Source organism: Eptatretus burgeri, chromosome 13 (assembly GCF_056783735.1).
Source record: "Eptatretus burgeri isolate ZD-2024b chromosome 13, Ebu_testis_v1, whole genome shotgun sequence".
Classification (NCBI taxonomy): Eukaryota; Metazoa; Chordata; class Myxini; order Myxiniformes; family Myxinidae; genus Eptatretus; species Eptatretus burgeri.
The window spans coordinates 51,042,823-51,063,029 of record NC_140973.1 but is presented as its reverse complement, the minus strand read 5'-3'; the positions used below and the strand labels follow the sequence as shown (position 1 = coordinate 51,063,029).

Genomic DNA, 20,207 nt, shown 5'->3' with positions numbered 1-20,207 from the left:
CTATTCTTACACCACCTGCGCATATTATAGACGTATTATGAAACCTCATTCTGCCTGTGTTCTTCTCATATCCCATTTATACGTGTTTTATTATTGACCAAAAAAATAAATAAATCCGCCATTTCATTATTTATTATTGAACCAATCACAGCCCTCGCTTTATATTATTATATATTATGCCGGAAGTTGTTGAAACGTCACTTCCGTTTCTATTCGAGGAGAGGTCAGAGGAAAAGGTGAAATTTTCGTCAAAAATCGTGTAAAATCGCACGTGTGCCAAATTCACATGAAATAAAAACTGTCTTTGGCTAAGAATGGTGGAAGGACACGAGCTGAGGAAGGTATTTAACAATGTGCAGTCTTTTTCAGAATTGAACAATGCCGCCCAAGAAAATGTGTCTTCCAACTACCACTCCAGACAGCAAGCGAAAAAGAACGGCACAATGAGCTGGATGTAAGGTCAAACAAAAAACAGTCAACCCAAGAAAAGAAGGTGCAGCAATGGACACCCATTTGTTTAACGAGTCATTGTACGTGAAGAAACGACACATTCTACCAAACCTTGATAATGGCCGCAAGTGTGACTTCTGTAAAGCTCTGTGCTGGCCAGGGGAGCGACCTGGCTTCTGTTGTGAAAAAGGCAAGATTGCAATTGATTTGCTTGAGAACTATCCCCAAAAAATTGAAGGATTTGTTGATTCAGAAAAATTTCATTGACCATATACGACAATATAACAATTCTTTGGCTGCGGCATCAATAGGCATACATGAACATAGTACGCCAGGATTCAGCCCTGTTGTAAAATTTATCATCGCATTGGATCATTGCTCCCAAATGATGATGATCATCCCAAATTTACACAAATTTGATTTCACGATAGTGATGAATTGTACAACAGATTACGACATAACCCAATGCTTGATGCTGGAATACTGACTGAACTACAGAATTTACTCCGAGAAATAAATCCTTACATTTATTCTCTCAAATCTGCCATTGAGTTGACAAACAGTGACAACTCAATCAAGATGGTTATCGATGCCAGGAAGCGACCATCTGATGAACACATTCGACGCTATAATTTGCCAGAGGCCAGTGAAGTGTCTGTAATATTACCTGGTGAACATATGGATCACCTCAATGTACTTCTCCATCAGCATCATGGTACACTACAGGCCATTACGGAACTTCACAGAAGCTATGATCCTCTTCATTATGTTTTGATGTTTCCTTGTGGAGAAGAAGGATACAAGCTCAATATGCCACATAAGACCGGTCGTGGTAGTGTCTCACCGACTGAATTTGCTCGATACCGTTTACAAGTGAGATACGACCACTTCAATCAGGTGTTAAAGTGTCGCCGACTCACTCAGCAATATGCATGTGATCAATATGCCAAAGATGAAATAGCTCGATTAAGATGGGCACGCCTAAATCAGAGAACTATTCGAGCTGATAAATATCGGGGACTTTTGGATGCAATGGACCTTCATGACAAACTGAATGCTGGAACGAAGATCATCTTATCACCGTCTATTTACGGTTCTCCCCGATGGTACGCCGAAGCGTTCCAGGATTCTATGGCTATTGTTCGTTCACTGGGAAAGCCGGACCTTTTCATTACTTTTACTACCAATCCACAGTGGCCTGAAATAACCGCTTCGTTGTTCCGAGGGGAGCAACCAAGTGACCGGCTGGATATATATGCGAGAGTTTTTCACCTGAAAGTGAAGGACTTGATTAACGACCTGAAAAGTGGAATACTAGGACGAATTCAGGGTTATTTCGGTACGAAGGAGGATCAGAAGCGTGGTCTTCCCCACTACCATATCCTGACGATACTCACGGATGAAGACAAACCACGTGAACCGATGACATTGATAAGATTGTGTGCGCAGAAATTCCGGATCCTCAAACCAACCCAATATTATATGATATAATCACCCATAATAATATCCACGGTCCATGTGGGGAACTAAACCAAGCCTCTCCGTGCATGGCGGGTCAAGGAGACCACCGACATTGCGAAAAAGACTTCCCAAAGCGGTTTGTGGACCGTACTACAGTGTCAGAATCTACTTACCCCACGTATCGACGGCGATCCTCCGATGACGGCGGTCGGATGCATACTAAGAAAATAAGAGGTCAAGACGTCATCGTTGACAATAGCTGGGTAGTCCCTTTAAACCCGTTTCTTTCTCTCAAATACTCAGCTCACATAAACGTAGAAATCGTCAATTCCATCTCCAGTGTAAAGTACATCTACAAATACGTAACAAAAGGAATTGATCGCGTGACTATCAGAATGGCCAATGGACGGGAGAAGGACATAATCAATGATGAAATTGAACGTTTTGTGGATGCTCGGTACATCAGTGCATCTGAAGTCTACTAGAAACTGTACGAGTTTCCCATTCAACAAATGCAACCATCTGTGCAAAAACTACCTATACATCTGGAGAATGAACAGACGTGCTAGTCCAGCCTGGTGAAGTAAACACTCTTCTATCCAATGGCCCACCAAAGACCAAGTTGACAGTTTTTCAAACTAAATCGAAATAGTGAACTCAACATTACATATCCAAACGTTTTCAAGTACTTTACATGGTCCGGAAATACCTGGAAGAGGCGGGCTCCTGTGACAAGACTGAACCGTGATGAAGAGTCTGAGATGAATGATCATCAAAAGGTTTACTCGGACACGATTGGTCACATTCCGGTTATAAACCTCTCTTCCAAACAGAGCGAGTTGTTCTATTTGCGGATGTTATTACACATAGTTGCTCGACCCACATCTTATGAAGACCTTTGTACTTATAACGGTGTAGTTTATCCGACCGATCAACTTGCCTGCCTTGCCTTAAGGTTATTAGATGATGACTCAGAAAGTCGACAAGGCAATGGAGGAAGCTGCCTCTGTACGGTTCGGTTCAACTCTTCGCGAGGTGTTCGCTAATATACTCATGTTTGTCCGACCATGAAATCCAAATGAATTTTGGAATAAACACAACCTTCTTCTCATGGAAGACCTTCTTCATAAATATGGTGTAAAGGAACCAACAGAGCCTATGATCCACACAACACTGTTGATGATACAGATGATTTTAGTTCGGCATGGATTAGATATTGAAAAAGACTTCCACATTCAACAGCCTGATCCAGTAATAGCGGAGCAATTGGAACCAGTCCAAGTTGTGAGTGAGGAAACTAACTATGATGTTCAGGAACAAAACGACTATGTCTCTGCGAACATGCTGTTACTGAATAACGGACAACGAATCATCTTCAGCGCTGTTATGGACTCTGTGGATTCTAACCAGGCTCGGCTATTCAGTGTAGATGCCCCAGGGGATACTGGGAAAACCTTCTTGCTGACATTACTCTTAGCTCGAGTCAGATCTGAAGGTAAGGTTGCTCTCACCACGGCGATGAGCGGAATTGCGGCGACACTGCTCCCTAATGGCCGTACTCTTCATTCGCGGTGTCGTCTTCTTCTTTCGGCTGCTCCCGTTTGGGGTCGCCACAGCGGATCATCCGTATGATCCGCATAGTGATTTGGCACATGTTTTACGCCGGATGCCCTTCCTGACGCAACCCTGGTCGCCTCTTACGACACAGGGATATGGTACACCTATTTTAACCGGGGTATACACCGGCCCAGTACACTGGTACTCATTTCGCCGACCTCGGAAGGATGACAGGCTGAGTCAACCCCCTGGTGTATTAATTCAGTGGCCCAACGGGGCTTGAACTCAGGACCTTTTGGATCCCAAGCCGCTGCCCTAACCACTGCGCCAACACCAGGCTACCTCTTCATTCGCGGTGTAAGGCGCCATTATCAATCAAGGAAAATTCCGTATGTAGCATCACTAAAAGGGACAGTACTGGTATACTCATTCAGAAATGTCATCTCTTAGTTATTGATGAGGTTTCTATGTGTGATAGACGTATCATCGAAGCAGCTGACAGAACATTCCGAGATGTCCGAGGAGTCGATAAGCCATTCGGCGGTATAACCATTATCTTCTCTGGAGACTGGCGGCAGATACTTCCAGTGATCAGACACGGCAGATGGGCACACACTATTCGAGCCACGATTAAGCAATCTGTGCTTTGGAAACACGTCCATGTTTATCATTTGACGGTCAAAATGCGAGTTCAGAACGCCGGCTTCGATAATGAATTCGCGAATACTCTCCTTCAGATTGGCGAGCGTCGACTACCTATCCTCTCACATGTCGGCGAATTCAAAGTGAAAATCGAGGAAAAGTACATCCTACATGGCTGTGTAGCAGGACTATAGTGTGCCCAACCAATGATGCCGTCACAGAAATAAATACAATCAGACTTTGTGAATTTCCAGGCGAGAAAAAATTTATTTGAGTCGTGACAAAATCATTGATGTTGACAACGCGCATCAATATCCATGTGAGTTTCTGAACTCCATCTCTGCATCTGGAATGCCGCCTCATAAATTACGGTTGAAAATTGGGGCACCAATTATGTTACTACGGAACTTTGACCCAAAAAACGGACATTGTAATGGAAGCCGATATATCGTACAGAACCTACTTCCTCGCATCATAGATGCACGACTATCTACCGGACCCCATACTGGGAATAGACTCTTCATCCCTCGGATACCAATAGTACCATCAGAGGACCTATATCCATTCCAAATGCAAAGAAAACAATTTCCTGTCCGTCTGTGTTGTAGTATGACCACGAATAAGGCCCAGGGACAAACATTGAAAAAAGTTGGACTATATTTGAAAAGTCACTTTTTCAGCCATGGCCAGCTCTATGTCGCCATGAGTAGAGTGGGAAATAGTGGCTACATCAAAATTCATGCAAATCCTTGGGCGTTGGGAAATACTCTTACTAACAATGTAGTGTACCCTGAAGTATTATGGATGATCAATCCTAGGAATAAATAAAACAACAATTGGAGGCAACACAAAATTGTTTGCATTGTGCATTTTTTGTGCTTTTCATTTCATGTGTCATAATGACCGCCCATAGGGCGGGTACTCTGCTTGTATGTTATAACTCGTTAAATTCATCCATTGAAGTGTTTTAAGGGAAAAAGTTAATTCTCGTTCACAGCGTTTAGAGAACGAATTTAGCGTTCTTCGTTCACTGGATGTTTAATCACGAAGTAACATGATTATCACGATGAGGCTCCTTCACACCATTCATGTCTACCAAGTTTCACCTGAATCCGTCCATAACTTTTTGAGATATCTTGCATCTATTGTGCCGTGTTAGACTGGTTGGCTTGGCATCCCAGGGTCCTGAGTTCAAATCATGCTCGGCTGTTGAATTAATACCAGCTGAGGTTGACTCATCCTGTTATCCTTCCGAGGTCGGCAAAATGAGTTCCAGCTTGCTGGGATGATTGAGCCATTTGAGTATCCTGCGTTGGAGTGGCGACCCGTGCAGGATTGTGCCCAGTAGCCGAGGAGACTGCTTCAGCAGCACCGATGCCCTGCACAGAGTATGGTCCCAATGGATGGAGGCCCCGGGTTTACAGGGATGTTGGCAGGACTTGTGAAGGGAGCTTTGCGTCTGGTGATGGTGTAGCGTAGGCATGATGGGTCGAATGACCTCCTGCACCAAAGTTCTTTCTGTGTGGCCTAAATACACGCTCTCATTGAGAGATACTCGAGTTGTCACCCTGCGATGGAGTTGTGACCTGTCCACCATAAATCCTCAGCTCTGGGAGCCAGGTGTGGGCACCCTCTTAATGCCCTTTTGCCTGTACTCCACAGAGGAATACCTGAGCAGTTATTAAGTTCAGTACATTATTAATTGACCTCAACACTTTGTTTGAAATATTAATTCTTATAAAGTATAAACAACATATATTAATATTGTCACACAATTTGGTTACCTGTGCCCAGGGCCGGTGCAGGGTTATTGCAAGTGCCCTCGGCGATCATTCATCTTTGTGCCCCCTCACACGCCCACACACCCAATTCACTTTCGAAAATACATCAATATTCGTGTTATTGTGAATAATATAATAACACGTTTATTTCAAATGAAAAGGTGAATCTGACACTGATTGTATGATGTGTAACTGGATTTATATTCTCATTGTTCTCCACTTCTAACAATAGTAACATTATTATTTGTTCATTTCTACACTTACCCTCACCGAAGGAGAGTGTGTTGTGTTTCGATCTGTTTGTTTGTCTGTCTGTCTATCTGTGTCTGTTTGTTACTTGGCGAAATCTTAGATTTTGTCAAGTATGTTGGTCTGTTCCGTTTGTTGGTTTGTTTGTTTGTTTGTCCAGTCGCCTGCAGCCCAAACGGCAGGACCAGTCGTTCTTAAATTTTTACACCTGATAGGCAATCCACCTGAGACGCTCCGCGTCCAAAGGCCTAAGTCATATTTGCTCCACGGCGAGGATACGGCGGCCGTACGCCCTCTGAATTGACAGAAACGTGAGGCGGCCGCAGAGTTTCTGAGGTGGCCTCAGGGTGGCCCTACGCCGTTTGGCTATATTTTACAGGCCGTAGGGTCGCCGTGGAATTATAACGCGGAGTTATAACTTTTTTCATTTCTACGTTCGCCGGAGCAATTCGACAACCCGAAAGAAAAGAATTGGAAAAAAAAAGAAAACACTCATTACAGTCCGTCTGGTTCGCACGTTCGCCTTAGGCCCCCCCTGCAGTCGCCTTGCGGGCACCTTGCGTCTGCCTTGAAAATTCTATGGCCGCCGCAGGAACGCCCTAAGGTCACCGTGCGACATCAAATCAAAGACCGTACGGCACCACCACGTTTTCGGTCTCCACAATTTTTAATACGCCGTGCAGCTACCCGAAAAATAAAAACATATGTGACTGCTATATTGTGTGACTGTGGAAATACTGCGGCCGCCGTATAATTGCTAGTGGCCGTAGATTTTGGAGACCCACGGCCGCCGTGGCAAATGTGACTTAGGCCTAAGCACGATTTTTCATTTGTTTGTCTGTCTGTCTATCTGTTTGTTTGTTTGTCAGCACATAGTTTTCATGTTTTTCTCCGCAACCGCTTGTCAGATTGAGACGAAATTTTCACCATTGGTGTGACTACTCCTGTAGAATGAAAGTCATAATTATGACATCATAGGCCATCACATGTGGTAGCCATGTTGGGAAAAAGGGAAAAAATTGAACCTCTGTACTCAGAAACCGCACGAAGGAAAAAATTGAAACTGCACACAGCAAATACTCCTCATGGGGAATGTTATTTTTTTTGGACGTCAGAGGGGCGAACATTATAACGTCACAATTGCATATGTAGAAAGCTACCTCTGATCAGTTTGAAAATTGTTGAGGGTCATCTCGGAATAAAATGGTCAGCAGAAATATTTTTTGATGAAGTCACCAGTCACGTGATTCGGCAGCCATATTGTTGTTAAAAAAAAAAACTTCCAAAAATCTTCTCTGAAGTCGCTGAACAGATTGAGGCGAAACTTTACAAACACGACCACCTATCCATGAGGAACAAAAGGTTCACACACATGACATCATAGGTCACATGGTTTGGAAGCCATGTTGGATTAACCTAAAACCTATGAAAATCTTCCTCTCCAGAATGGCTACACAGATCGAGGGGAAGCTTCACACAAATGTTCCCCAAGCCATTGGTCTACAAGTTTTTTAAGGAATAATGGATTGGTCACATGCTTTGGAAGCCATATTGGATGGAAGAAAATATTAAATAATGTGTTCTCTGGAACCACTGAATCATTCAAGGTGAAACTTCAAATTTATGATCTAGTACTGATGCGGAATATGTTTTAAATTTCAACTTGATTTTGACAAATAGACTGGCAGCTATAATTATTTAATTGATTTTGATCTGTGTTCTTTTTGATGCAGATCTATTTATTTATTTTTTGAATAAGGCTCACTTGGCTGTGCCTGGATGGGTTTGAGGGTAGAGGAGTAGTCTCTGAAATGCGAACCCCAGTCAAACTTCCTCCTGATGACTTCATCTTTGCTTTTTTCTTGTTTGGGTTCCTTCTCATTACTCCAATACAGTTCTGTACCTATTTGGTCTTCCACTTGATGTGAATTGAATTTATTTTATTCCCATTCTAAATTCAATTGAATAATAATAAAAAAGCATCATGGGTCAAGGTCAGGTGTTCGATCAACACGGGGTTGCATCAAAGCGGGACGTCTTGGTACCCGGTCATCACTGTCAGCAGTAATAAATGGCAGTTCTAATTATGTCTCTTATTAAATATGTAGCACACCAGTACACAAACACCACACAAAATACACCACACGAAAGCAGTTCTGGTGAGGGTCTGCAATCTCCGATTGCTCCTTTTCCTGATTCCTTAGTTCGGTTTCAGAGATACAGAGGTTCAAAGTTTTTCCATTTTTCTAACACGGCTGCTACTCCACATGACCTATGACATCAAAATTATCGTTCAAACATTCTACATGAGTAGTCGCTCCGATGGTGAAATTTTTTTCTGAATCGAACAAGTGGTTGTGGAGAAAAACATGAAAGTTCTGCACGGACAAAGAAACTCCTTCGGCGAAGGTAAAAATTAACAAGTCTGGAGACAGCGATGGTTCACGAGGGGACGCCACGGGGAAACTGGTGGGAATCGGGAAAAACGTAAATGATGAAAGTTGTTGTACTCGAAGAGCACTACTTGCATACCAACTTTCATTCGAAACAGTTGAAAACCCGAGGAGCTCGATGCCAAATTTATTGATTTTTTTTGACATTTTCTAAGTTCGTGACCGTGTGACCTTGAGCTTGGGACGAAAATGAAAAATCGAGCTCCGTGGGGCTATGCAGGTGCCATTGGGCTAACCAAATACCGAAACCCCTGCCAGATTGGACAAACCCCCTCGGAGAAGATGTAACTTGAAACCGGCTACCCCCTAAAAACACATGTTTTTTGGGCGTGGCTTCGCCCATAATGGGCGCAGCACGCCCATTCTCCGGAAAACACAACTAGATCATGATACAAACCTTGCACCCTAATTTTATCAAGATCGGATCAAAACCCACGGAGCTATGCTCGGGACAGACAGACAGACAGACATACAGACAGACACACACATAACGAATATAGTGGTCACTTCCTCGTGAAGCAACTCTTCACCATTGAGAGATTGGGTAAAAATCGATACATAGCACGATGTTGAAAAAGTTGTGGACGGATTCAGACGAAACTTGGTGGATGAGTTGGGGAGGTGACAAGAACAAGCCAATTAGATTTTGGTTCAGGTTGGTACATGCGTGCTGGCAGGATGGCCAAGAGGTACGCACACTCACATCAAAAAGCTGTCTACCCTGGGTTTGAATCCCAACCCAGCTATCAACTGTCATCCCGATGTTTCACAGGCAGGACGAGGGATCTATGTGTGTGCTGTCTCTCGGATGGATGTTAAAATGAGCATCCCGTCTGCCGACATTACAGATGGTATACGTTAACGATCCCACGGTGCCCTTGGCTAAGAGTCGGTGAGTAGATTCTGGAAACATGGAAAAATTCCAAATTCTTTCCTTAACTATTGCTGGGAAGTCAGTGGTAAACCAGCCGGTATTACAACCCTTACCAGAACTGATTCAGTGCAGCATCAACGCTCCATGTTACATTATGGTGAGCTACATTAGAATCAGAATATACATTGGGATTGATGTGCTGAGGACTCGAGGCCTCGTAACTCGTCTTACCATGATAACGAACTCGATCGATGTCTTTCTTTGTCGTCCTTTCTCGAGGTGCTCTATCCAGCCTCTATCGAGCACAACTCAATAAACACAAATGACGAACAATCGTTGTGACGTCCTCTGTTACTGTTTCCACGGTAACCGATAAACAAAGTTGGCTCCGCCCACAACGAACGATTTTTGCGATTCATCAACTTCTCAGTTTTTATCATCGAGAAATTACAAGTTTCAACAAAATGATCAATTTATATTCGTCCTTTATATAACACAATAAGATTTATCATGAATACGCACGATGTGAGGAGTAAATCACAGGAAGCTGTATTTTCGTATTAAACAGGTGTTTGTACTTTGATGTGGTTGCACTTTAAATGTGAACATTATTCATACTATAATTCACCGATTATGTCCGCTATAGACTCCGAAACGACTAAACGGATCGTCGCCACTTTCAGTATGCGGGTGCTCTGTGGTCTAATGAACAGCATGGGCGATGTGAGATCACGCCAGACGGACTAGTGTACGATGATATGTAATTTCGTAGGATTTTTGTGCCAAAATTGATTTTTTTGCAGTTTTTTCAACTATAGGGGGTAAATTAACAGAAAGATTCGGGGTTGAATTTTTTTCGTGAACTTTTAGGGTATTTGGGGCAGCCATTTAGGGGGGTAGGTAGGTAGGCTCTTGATAGAGGAGTCTGAAGTGAAGGCCCGCTGGGCCGGCTACTTTGAGCGGATGTACCAGGCTGATCCACCAGCTGTCGAGTTGGACGTCAAGGGTGTTACAATCCCTGTTGCTGACCCTCAAATCAACTGTGGTCCACCTTCACTTGTGGAAACACGGGCTGCGGTGAACCGGTTGAAACGGGGCAAAGCTCCAGGGATCTGTGGCATCCATGCTGAACTTCTCAAGGCTGGTGTGGAAATGCTGCACTCGTGTCGTTGCATGGAGTTTTGTGCTCTGCCTGGAACACAGGCATCATCCCAACTGATTGGAAGAGGGGCCTTGTTGTTCCTCTCTGGAAAGGGAAGGGTGATCGCCAAGACTGCAACAACTACCGAGGGGTGACGCTGTTCTCAGTGCCGGGCAAGGTCTTTGCTCGGATAATTCTTGATAGGGTTCGCCACCATCTGCTTGAGCACCAGCGTCCAGAGCAGTCAGGCTTTACACCAAAGAGGTCAACGATTGACCGTATCCTTGCTCTTCGTGTCCTCACCAAACGCAGACGAGAGTTTCGGCAGGGGCTGCTTGCAGCTTGTGTTGATCTCTGTAAAGCGTTCAATTCAGTGAATCGGGATGCCCCCTGGAGGATTGTCGGTCTTCGTGGGGTGCCACCAAAACTGATCGATCTGATGTCTGAACTCTACTCTGGTACTGAGAGTGCTGTGAAGTGTGGTGGTACCACCTCTGACTTATTTCCAGTTATTACTGGAGTTCGTCAGGGATCTGTACTTGCCCCCACACTTTTCAGCACTTGTATGGACTGGATTTTAGGGAGGATGTCGGAGAGATCAAGCTGCGGTGCATCGTTTGGGAATGTCAAGATCTCGGACCTTGATTTTGCAGATGATGCAGTCATCTTTGCGGAGACTTTAGATATCCTTTTGGGGGCCCTCGAGGTACTGAATGAGGAGTCGGAGCCGTTGGGATTACGGGTTTCTTGGGTCAAAACTAAGATCCAGGCTTTCGGTGACATCTTGGATGCTGCTGTCCTGTCTGTGTCTGTTTGTGGTGAGGATGTTGAGGTCGTGGAGAGATTCACTTACCTTGGCAGTGATATTTATGTCTCTGCTGGCTGTGAGTCAGAGGTCAATAGACATCTGGGTCGGGCCTGGAGAGTCATGGATTCACTGGATCATGGGGTGTAGCGCTGCCGGTACCTGTGCGGGAGGACGAAAGTCCGAGTCTTCAGGTCCTTGGTACTTCCAGTCTTGCTCTATGGATGCAAGACTTGGACTCTGGCCAAGGATCTGAGATGGAGACTTAATTCCTTTGGTACCAGGTCTCTTTGGAGAATCCTTGGCTATCGCTGGTCGGATTTTGTGTCCAACGAGCGGGTGCTGAGAGAGACTCGGATGAGATTTGTTACCTGTATAGTCCGTGAGTGTCAGTTGCAGCTGTATGGACATGTGGCTCATTTTCCTGACGCTGATCCTGCTCACCAGATTCTCTCAGCGGGGGAGTCTCATGAGTGGAGGAGGCCAGTGGGCTGACCACGTGCCTCGTGGTTGCAGCAGGTTGACCATCATCTCAAGGAGATGGGGATGGGCCTGGCATCTGCCTGGGGGATGGCCAGACGGAGGCCTCTGGAGTACCGGCGGAAAGTGGACGCAGCGACGCGCTGTTCTGGCACATGCTCCCATACCTGACCTGATTTAGGGGGGTGACTCCCCAAATATTCCTTGGCCTATATCTTCGTTCCTGGACATGCCAGCTTCATAATCTTGGTGTCTGGGATAGGGTTTGTTGGGGCTCTGAGTTAAATTTTGATGGTTATGAGGTGATCTGAGGTCAAGGTCATAGGTCCAAGGTCACCACAGGGTGATAAATGGCCTCAAACGGTCAATTAGCCAAAATAATTGAACTATATCATGTAGTACCACTTTATATGGGTTTTTGTGGGTGTGGAATTCAATGGTGACATTCTTTTTTTTATTGGAGGTCATGATCAGTGTATAAAGGTCATGGTCAAAGTCATTTGGGTGGGCAATTGTAATGTATTTCAAGGAATATATATGAAACTCTCTGGGTATACCCATAATTTTAATGATAAGTTTAATATCATTAATCAAGTATGATAAGATACTTACAGATCATATTTGTTTATGGAAATAAATTCCAATTAACAGAGCCAAATTGTCATTTCCCCCTAAAAATGCAGTATTGAATTACATTTCCATTAAAACTTCCTTTAGGATAAATTTCTGTTCATCAAACATAACATTTAACTTTACCATTATAAACTTTCAAATCAAATGATTAAGGATCTGCATAATGTGTTGATCAATAAAAATAGTCATTATACATGTATCTTGATGTGTTATGTCCCTTATGGGACACCATGTATTTCTCGGGATTTCCCCATTGAACCATGCTGGTGCCAAATCCATCATGCCATGTTTTGCAAAATAACTGGAGAAAGGTGGCTCTCTTGAGAGGTATGTATGCTAAAACTTCCACCTATATCATAATGTAATGCCATAGCCTCTAAATTATTATGTTATTTGGTCAAATATTCTATTTAAATTTAAACTTTCATTATATTAACTAGTTTGTGTATGGTGGCCTATAAGTGCCATACATTTCTGACTAAAATTATAGCATTAAAACAGAATGATACATATATTCAAGTCCAATGAAAATAACATTCTATGTAATGTAATATTAAGGTAGACTATGATTATATGATATCAAATAATTAAAAAATGCAAAAGGCATTCTTAGTTAAAAATTATCAAATCTGTGTTGGCAAAATAACTGAATATGAACCTCGTTGTCTTTACATCTTGCCCATTATTTTCTTCTTTATTTTCAGGTGTTTCCCTGTATCACTGTCAGGTGTTTCCCAGTGCCCATGCAGTCAAGCTCTGAACACTTTAACCTACCTGAAAAAATGTCTCAACAAAAAGCTGCCGAAGTGAGGACTTGCCTCATTTGCAAGGAGGGAGACTCTGTCAAAAAGAAACTTGTTGATAAACATGATATATCACTCGTGAAAGATCCAAACGAAAAGGTGGTGGAGCAGGCTAATCGAGGTGAGGTGAACCTCAAATCACTGGCAGATCATTTCATTAGCCTGTCTGAGTCAGATTTACATAATGTCTGTTATCACAGCGAGTGTCGCAAACCTCTTGCAAACAAGGCCAACTTCGAGATGTGTAGAAAATGTGCTCTTCCCCAAACACCAACTCTTTCTGATGCATCCTCTATCTCTGATGTATTGCCAGTGATTCCAAAACGTGGAAGGCCATCAAAGAGAGATAAATCTGAGGCAGCAAGGCCTCTTATAAGGCAGAAAGGTGCTAAAGTGCTTCCGAAGGAAAATAAATGTATATTCTATACATGTTCTTTTTGTCCAAAATCATTACAAGGGCTGCACAGAGTAGTATCAGATCCTATGGGTCAAAGGTTTATAGAAATCAAAGGGGCTACTGATGATGACTTAGTCAGATTGAGTCGAGCTGAACTGTCAGATCCTGGAGATGCAGCAGCATTAGAGAAATACTATCATCGAGACTGTCTTAGGTTTGCAGGCAGACGTTGCAAGAAACTTGGAGATAGCGATGCATATAGACATGTGAGAAATGTGTGTGATGCTGAATTTGTTGTGTATGTGAGAGATTCCCTAAGTGTAGATGGCTGTGTCCTTAGCATAACTGAGTTAAATGACTTTTATCTTGATCTGTTGAAGGAGAAGAAAATTCATGCGCAGAGAAGTGACAATCACAAGAAGTACTTGAAGGAGTTGATCGAGCAGCATGTGCCAGATGTTGAATTTGTTGAGCCTCCAATTCGTAGGCAGAGTCACAGTTATGAGGAAGAAGTCAGTGGGCCAAGTTGGTGAGTTTGCAACTGCAGACACAGATGCATGGGTTCTAATAGATCTATATTGTGCCCTGATGAAAGAGGTTCTCGGTGCAAGAGATTTGAAATTCACAGGTGACTTCAATGACTTTAAAACCCCCCTATGCTAGGGTTCGTAATAACGCACATCATGTATGGCTCTGAAGCTAGAAGAATCTCAGGACAGCGTGAAGCAGAGGTGAAGAAGAATGTTGATGTTGTATGCCAGCTGATTGCGCAGAGCTCAAGAAGTCAGAGACAAGCCAAGTTGAAGAATCGGCCGTCAGAAGTGTCAAGGTCTCGTCGGGGTACACTACTTCACTGCTGCTGACTGGGGTGGTAAGTTTGTGGGTGTGACAAAGAAGCGGTGGATCACAGGGTACTTTAAATTGGACCCCACTGATCCCATCATTGATGCCTTCCAGAGATTGGGAGATGACCCTCTCTCATCGACTGAACTTATAGTCGGAACACTCCCTGAGGAGATGCAGTCTCTGGAACACTTTGTGTGCAGAGTCTACTCTGCCAATGGCCCACAAACGCTCCCCCAACTTCGCTGGGAGCTCTTCATGTCGAAAAACATGGAGTCTGAGATGCTGCCCCTCACCCGAGCTACACCACTGCCTCATATTCAACGGGAAAACTTTGTATGCATGGTGAACAAAGCTTATGTCATTACACATCCCCAACTTCCTAGTTTGGAAGACAGCGGTTGGGTCCTCAAGGATGGTACAATCTTCCCTCTACGGTGGCTTGCACTACCTGCTCCACAAGCAGTTCTAGAGCTGATTAAATGCGGCTGTAAATCCTCTGCCTGTGTACGCAACTGTTCTTGTGCAAAAAACAACGTCCCCTGCTCGCCGCTTTGCAAATGTCATGACCACGAATGTCAAAATGTCAGGCATGACGATATTGAGGATGAAGATGTATAATGTACAGGTTTCTGGTTTTATAAATTTGCAGCTTTATAGTTTTGGTCATGAGATCAAGAATGTGATGCATTATAGTATGCAATTGCTCTGGATTTTTTTTTGCAAAGTTAAGGTTTTATACTTGCACGTTATATCACGAGATGTGCCATATTTTGTTTTCAGCATATTTTTACCGACCCAAATGACCTTGACCATGACCTTTATAACCTGATCATGACCTCCAATAAAAAAAGAATGTCACCATTGAATTCCTCACCCAAAAAAAACCCATATAAAGTGGTATTACCCAATATAGTTCAATTATTTTGGCCGATTGACCTTTTGAGGCCATTTATGACCATGTGGTGACCTTGGACCTATGACCTTGACCTCAGATCACATCATAATTGAACTCAGAGCTTCCATAAACCCTAGCCTATACACCAAATTTATGAAGCTAGCATGTCTCGGAGCGAAGATAAAGGCAGAGCAATATTTGGGGGGTCACCCCCCTAAAGGGCCCTCCAAAATACCCTAAAATTTCAGGAAAAAATTCAACCCAAAATTTTTCTGTTAATTTATCCCCTATAGTTGACAAAACTGCAAAAAAATTAATTTTGGCACAAAAATCCTACGAAAGTTATTTGTGTTACATATCATAATGCACTAGACAGGTTTGGGAATTTTTTGGCGATTTTCTAATTTTTGCATTCGTTTGCACGGCGACGTGTGACGTCACCGCTGAGGCGTAATGACGTCATGGCATCATCGGCCATTCGCCAACGGTATTACGTCTGTCGTCGACAGACTGTCACCGATGAGAGGCGTAATGCACATGCTGAACTCCCTCAGAAGGTGAATTTGACACAAAAAAATGTAACAAGAAACATTGTATCAACATCATACTTCATCATCATCATCATCATCATCATCATCATCTCATCTCATCACACATACATACTATAATTCACCGCTTATGTCCACTATAGACTCCGAAACGGCTGAACGGGTGAGTTGGGGAGGTGACAAGAACAAGCCAATTAGATTTTGGTTCAGGTTGGTAGATGCGTGCTGGCAGGACGGCCAAGAGGTACGCACACTCACATCAAAAAGCTGTCTCGCCTGGGTTTGAATCCCAACCCAGCTATCAACTGTCATCCCGATGTTTCACAGGCAGGACGAGGAATCTATGTGTGTGCTGTCTCTCGGATGGATGTTAAATTGAGCATCCCGTCTGCCGACATTACAGATGGGATACGTTGACGATCCCACGGTGCCCTTGGCTAAGAGGAGGTGAGCTGTTGCTGGAAACATGGAAAAATTCCAAATTCTTTCCTTAACTACTGCTGGGAAGGCAGTGGTAAACCACCCAGTATTACAACCCTTACAAGAAACTGATTCGGTGCAGCATCGACGCTCCATGGTACATTATGGTGAGCTACATTAGAATCAGAATATACATTGGGATTGACGTGCTGAGGACTCGAGGCCTCGTTCCTCGTCTTACCATGATAACGAACTCGATCGATGTGGTTTTTTTTGTATTGTGTGTTGTGGATGCCTTCAGGGACATTTTGTCGTGGAAAATCATTGTTACACTGTGAGATCGTGTCTGAGAGAGAGGGACAGCTGATATGTGGCCACCAGCATGACTAGGCTGCTAAAAATAGCCGTCTGATGCTGCAAGCCTTATTTTAGCTGCTTCAAACCAGTGCACAAACACTTTACTGTGTCCGTGAAAGTGTCCCTTGCTCAGAAAGTGGTCGCGTGCTGATTCCACAACCTGTGAAGGTGTATTGACTACTTACGGAAAGAGACCATTTAGGATTCTTTCAACTGCCAACGCTCAGAGACCGCCAAACCAAGTGTGGATATCTCTAATCTCTATCAACAGAAGATTGAAGGGATCTCGTCTTAAACATTTGTAAACAATGTCTCTCCACCATCAAAACCTAGAAATTGAAGATGACTTGGATGAAGACGCCATCTTGGAGAGTCTGTCCCAAGAACAGTTGAAGGCTTTGGCTGGGGAGTTGCGAAGGCTTGAGGTAAGGGGCCTTGTGTGAATGTAAACGGCTTTTAGACTTGTATTCCTTTGGCCTGGCCAAAGGAATATATCTTACCTTCTACAAAATGCCATGTAATGGTGTTGGCACTTACTGTATGTAATACAACACACGAAAACCCATCACAAAAAAAATTGCCAGAAGATGAGACTTGGTGAGTAACAAATAACATCAATAAACAGCAATGTGCTTTCCATTTGAAACTGCCGGCTTGTTGTTAGCTGCATCATTACCTTCAATCTACCTGTGTGGAGACTCAATAGCACTGCCAAACCAAACATTATTATTCTTTGAAGTTGAGCAAACTGTGCTGTGTAGTTCTAGAACTTAATTCTATGGTTCGAGTTCACTTCGAAGACTCCTCTCACCACTTGGTTCATACATTCTCCCCAATCTGGAACTCCTTTGACTTTTAAAACACTTCATGCCTATATGATTGACCTGTGAACTTCTCCCTTACCTTTTGAAGCCTCAATAAAGGTCCATTAGTGAAAAAACTGCTACAAACGTGTTACACTGTGATGGAGTGAATACCCAAAGCTGCAGTGCTCAGAATGCAGACCAACATAACCTCCAATTTGTAAATGCCAATAAGGCCAGGTTTTCAGCAACGATACACATGACAATTTCATGGTTAAATACCTCACTCGACTAAAATACTTAATGATCCAACAGACACTATAGTTGTATTTTAGGTAACTTTTTCTTATTAAGATGTAAAGGCTAACCTATTCCTATTCCTGTTTTAACTACTCATTTTCCTGGCTTGTGTCACACCGGAACAACATGTACACCTGTTGCTTTCCGTGAATAGTGGATATCAAATCCCATGCACTGGATCTGCTGTCAGCATGACTTGTTACCCCATGTGCACGAAGTGAAAATTGGGGTTAAGCAATTGGTTCACCTCTGCTGTCGTCTGTCTGTCTGTCTGTCTGTCTGTCTGTCTGTCTGCCCACAAACGTCAGCTTATGATCGAGCAACAACTACATTTCAATTGAATGTTACATTTTGAACACGAGTCGGAAAACGAACCTGCAGTTTAACAGTACCTTGTCTCTGAATTTGTCCTGACCAAGTATGCGCAGAGAGGACTGGGCTGATATTTTTACCCCGTCTGTCTGTCTATCTGTCTGGCAGTCGGACAATAATTGACAAAATTCCAAACAGGAAACTTGCTGTTTTTAAGGATGTCATGAAGGACACAAGCAACAGGTATGAAGAACTAATGCAGCGTGTTAAATAAGGTGGTGTAAAAGACACAGCATCAACAGTGGTAAACTTCTATGAACTCGAATTTAGGTTTGGTTCAGTTTAGATTTTGTCTTCATTTGTTTCGTTTCACATACTTAGAAATGCAAGATTTGAGTTAATGTTTATCACCATTAATGTTGAATCATACTGTCTATCTATCTATCAATATACAAATAAAAGGCAATGTGTGTGTGTGTGTGTGTGTGTGTGTGTGTGTGTGTGTGTGTGTGTGTGTGTGTGTGTGTGTGTGTGTGTCATTGATTGGTAACTACAAAAGTGGGTTTCAGAATCTAGAATGGAGTCCTCCCAGGGCAGGCTCAAAGTATCCACCTTCATTTCAGTAAGGGGGTCACGATTCATGGACCAAGCTGTGAAGTTTTCTGTTGTCAATGTTTTGTGCCGAGGGCTCTCTTCAGGATCGTCACTGAGCCCCGGAGGCCGGACTGCTATCAAGTATAGTGCATTTGGATGAATATTTCCAGGGATGGTTTTTATCTCACCTGTAAAGTAGTTCCGTGGAGCTTATGGGAAGGAGCGTCATCTGTCCGTCCGTCCATCTGTCCACAAATATTTGCAACTTCTCAGAAACTACACATACGATGTCATTGAAATTTGACGACAACCTTCATCAACGTGATGGCATTAACAAAAACGGGATATGAATGGGTCTACAGAGAGAGTTTATGGGGGGGGTAGGGTGGGGGGCAGTGGGAGACTGGGTTGACTCCCCGAAGAGGTATTTGCTTTCTTCTCAAACGACACCCACAATTCCGATGAAACTTCAAGACAACCTTCATCGCCCATGACGTACCAAAGTTTGTTCATGACATTTGAAAAATCTGGCTCTGAGGGGATTTAAGGGGGGTTGCCCGCCAAAATATGTATTTGCTTTCTTCTCCAAAACTACACGTAATTTCTGATGAAACTTGACCACCATCTTCACCACCCGTGATGTACTCAAGTTTCTTCACGACATAAAAAAATATTGTGGTCGAGGAGGGTCTATGGGGAGAGGGGGGTTACCCCCCAAAATATGTATTTGCTTTCTTCTCAGAAACTACACACCCAATTCTGATTAAACTTGACCACCATCTTCACCACCTGTGATGTACCAAGGTTTGGTCACAACAGTAAAAAAAATTGGAGTTAAGGAATTCTAAGAGGGGTTGCCCCCCAAAATATTATTTGCTTTCTTTTCTGAAACAACACAACCAATTTTGATGAAACTTGACCACAACCTCTATCACCCATGATGTACCAAGATTTGTTCACGGCATTAAATAGAAAATCCATAGGTATTTACTTTCTTCTCCATTATATATTTTGTGGGTGATCCATGTCTACCAGCGGTTGCCTGGTTATCTTATCCAGCCACTACCAGGTGAGTGCCCAGGGGTCCTGCCTCTGTGTTTAATATGTCTGTGAGGTTCTTTGTCATCATTCATGTAGGTCTAGCTATAACTGGTACAACTTTGGCATTCTTCAGCTTCCAGGATCTACTCACTTCATTCTTGAGGTCTTTGTGTTTGGTCATTTTCTTGATTTCTGCATCGTTTAGTCCAAAATCACTGCTATTAACACCTCAATCAGCAATGGCTTCTTCTCATTTTTGTCCCTGAATATGATATGTGGTCGCAACCCTTTGTTTTCGATGTTCACGTTCGATGGGATCAATAGGTCGTACGTGAGCGGTTGGTACTTCCATATTTTCAGTGATT

The 20,207-nt window shown here is 43.3% G+C and overlaps 1 protein-coding gene and 1 pseudogene across 1 annotated transcript in view; both read left to right on the top strand.

Annotated features, from left to right (window-relative positions):
* Window positions 1-13,242: 13,242 nt before the first annotated feature.
* On the top strand, window positions 13,243-15,557 carry LOC147014459 (uncharacterized; annotated as a pseudogene).
* A 1,314-nt stretch (window positions 15,558-16,871) lies between these two features.
* LMOD3 (leiomodin 3) overlaps window positions 16,872-20,207 on the top strand; it is a 28,398-nt gene continuing 25,062 nt past the window's right edge. The window contains exon 1 of the mRNA XM_085852411.1: window positions 16,872-17,217. Coding sequence (XP_085708537.1) covers window positions 17,101-17,217 — 117 coding nt within the window. The 5' untranslated portion in view covers window positions 16,872-17,100. The remainder of the gene's footprint in view (window positions 17,218-20,207) is intronic.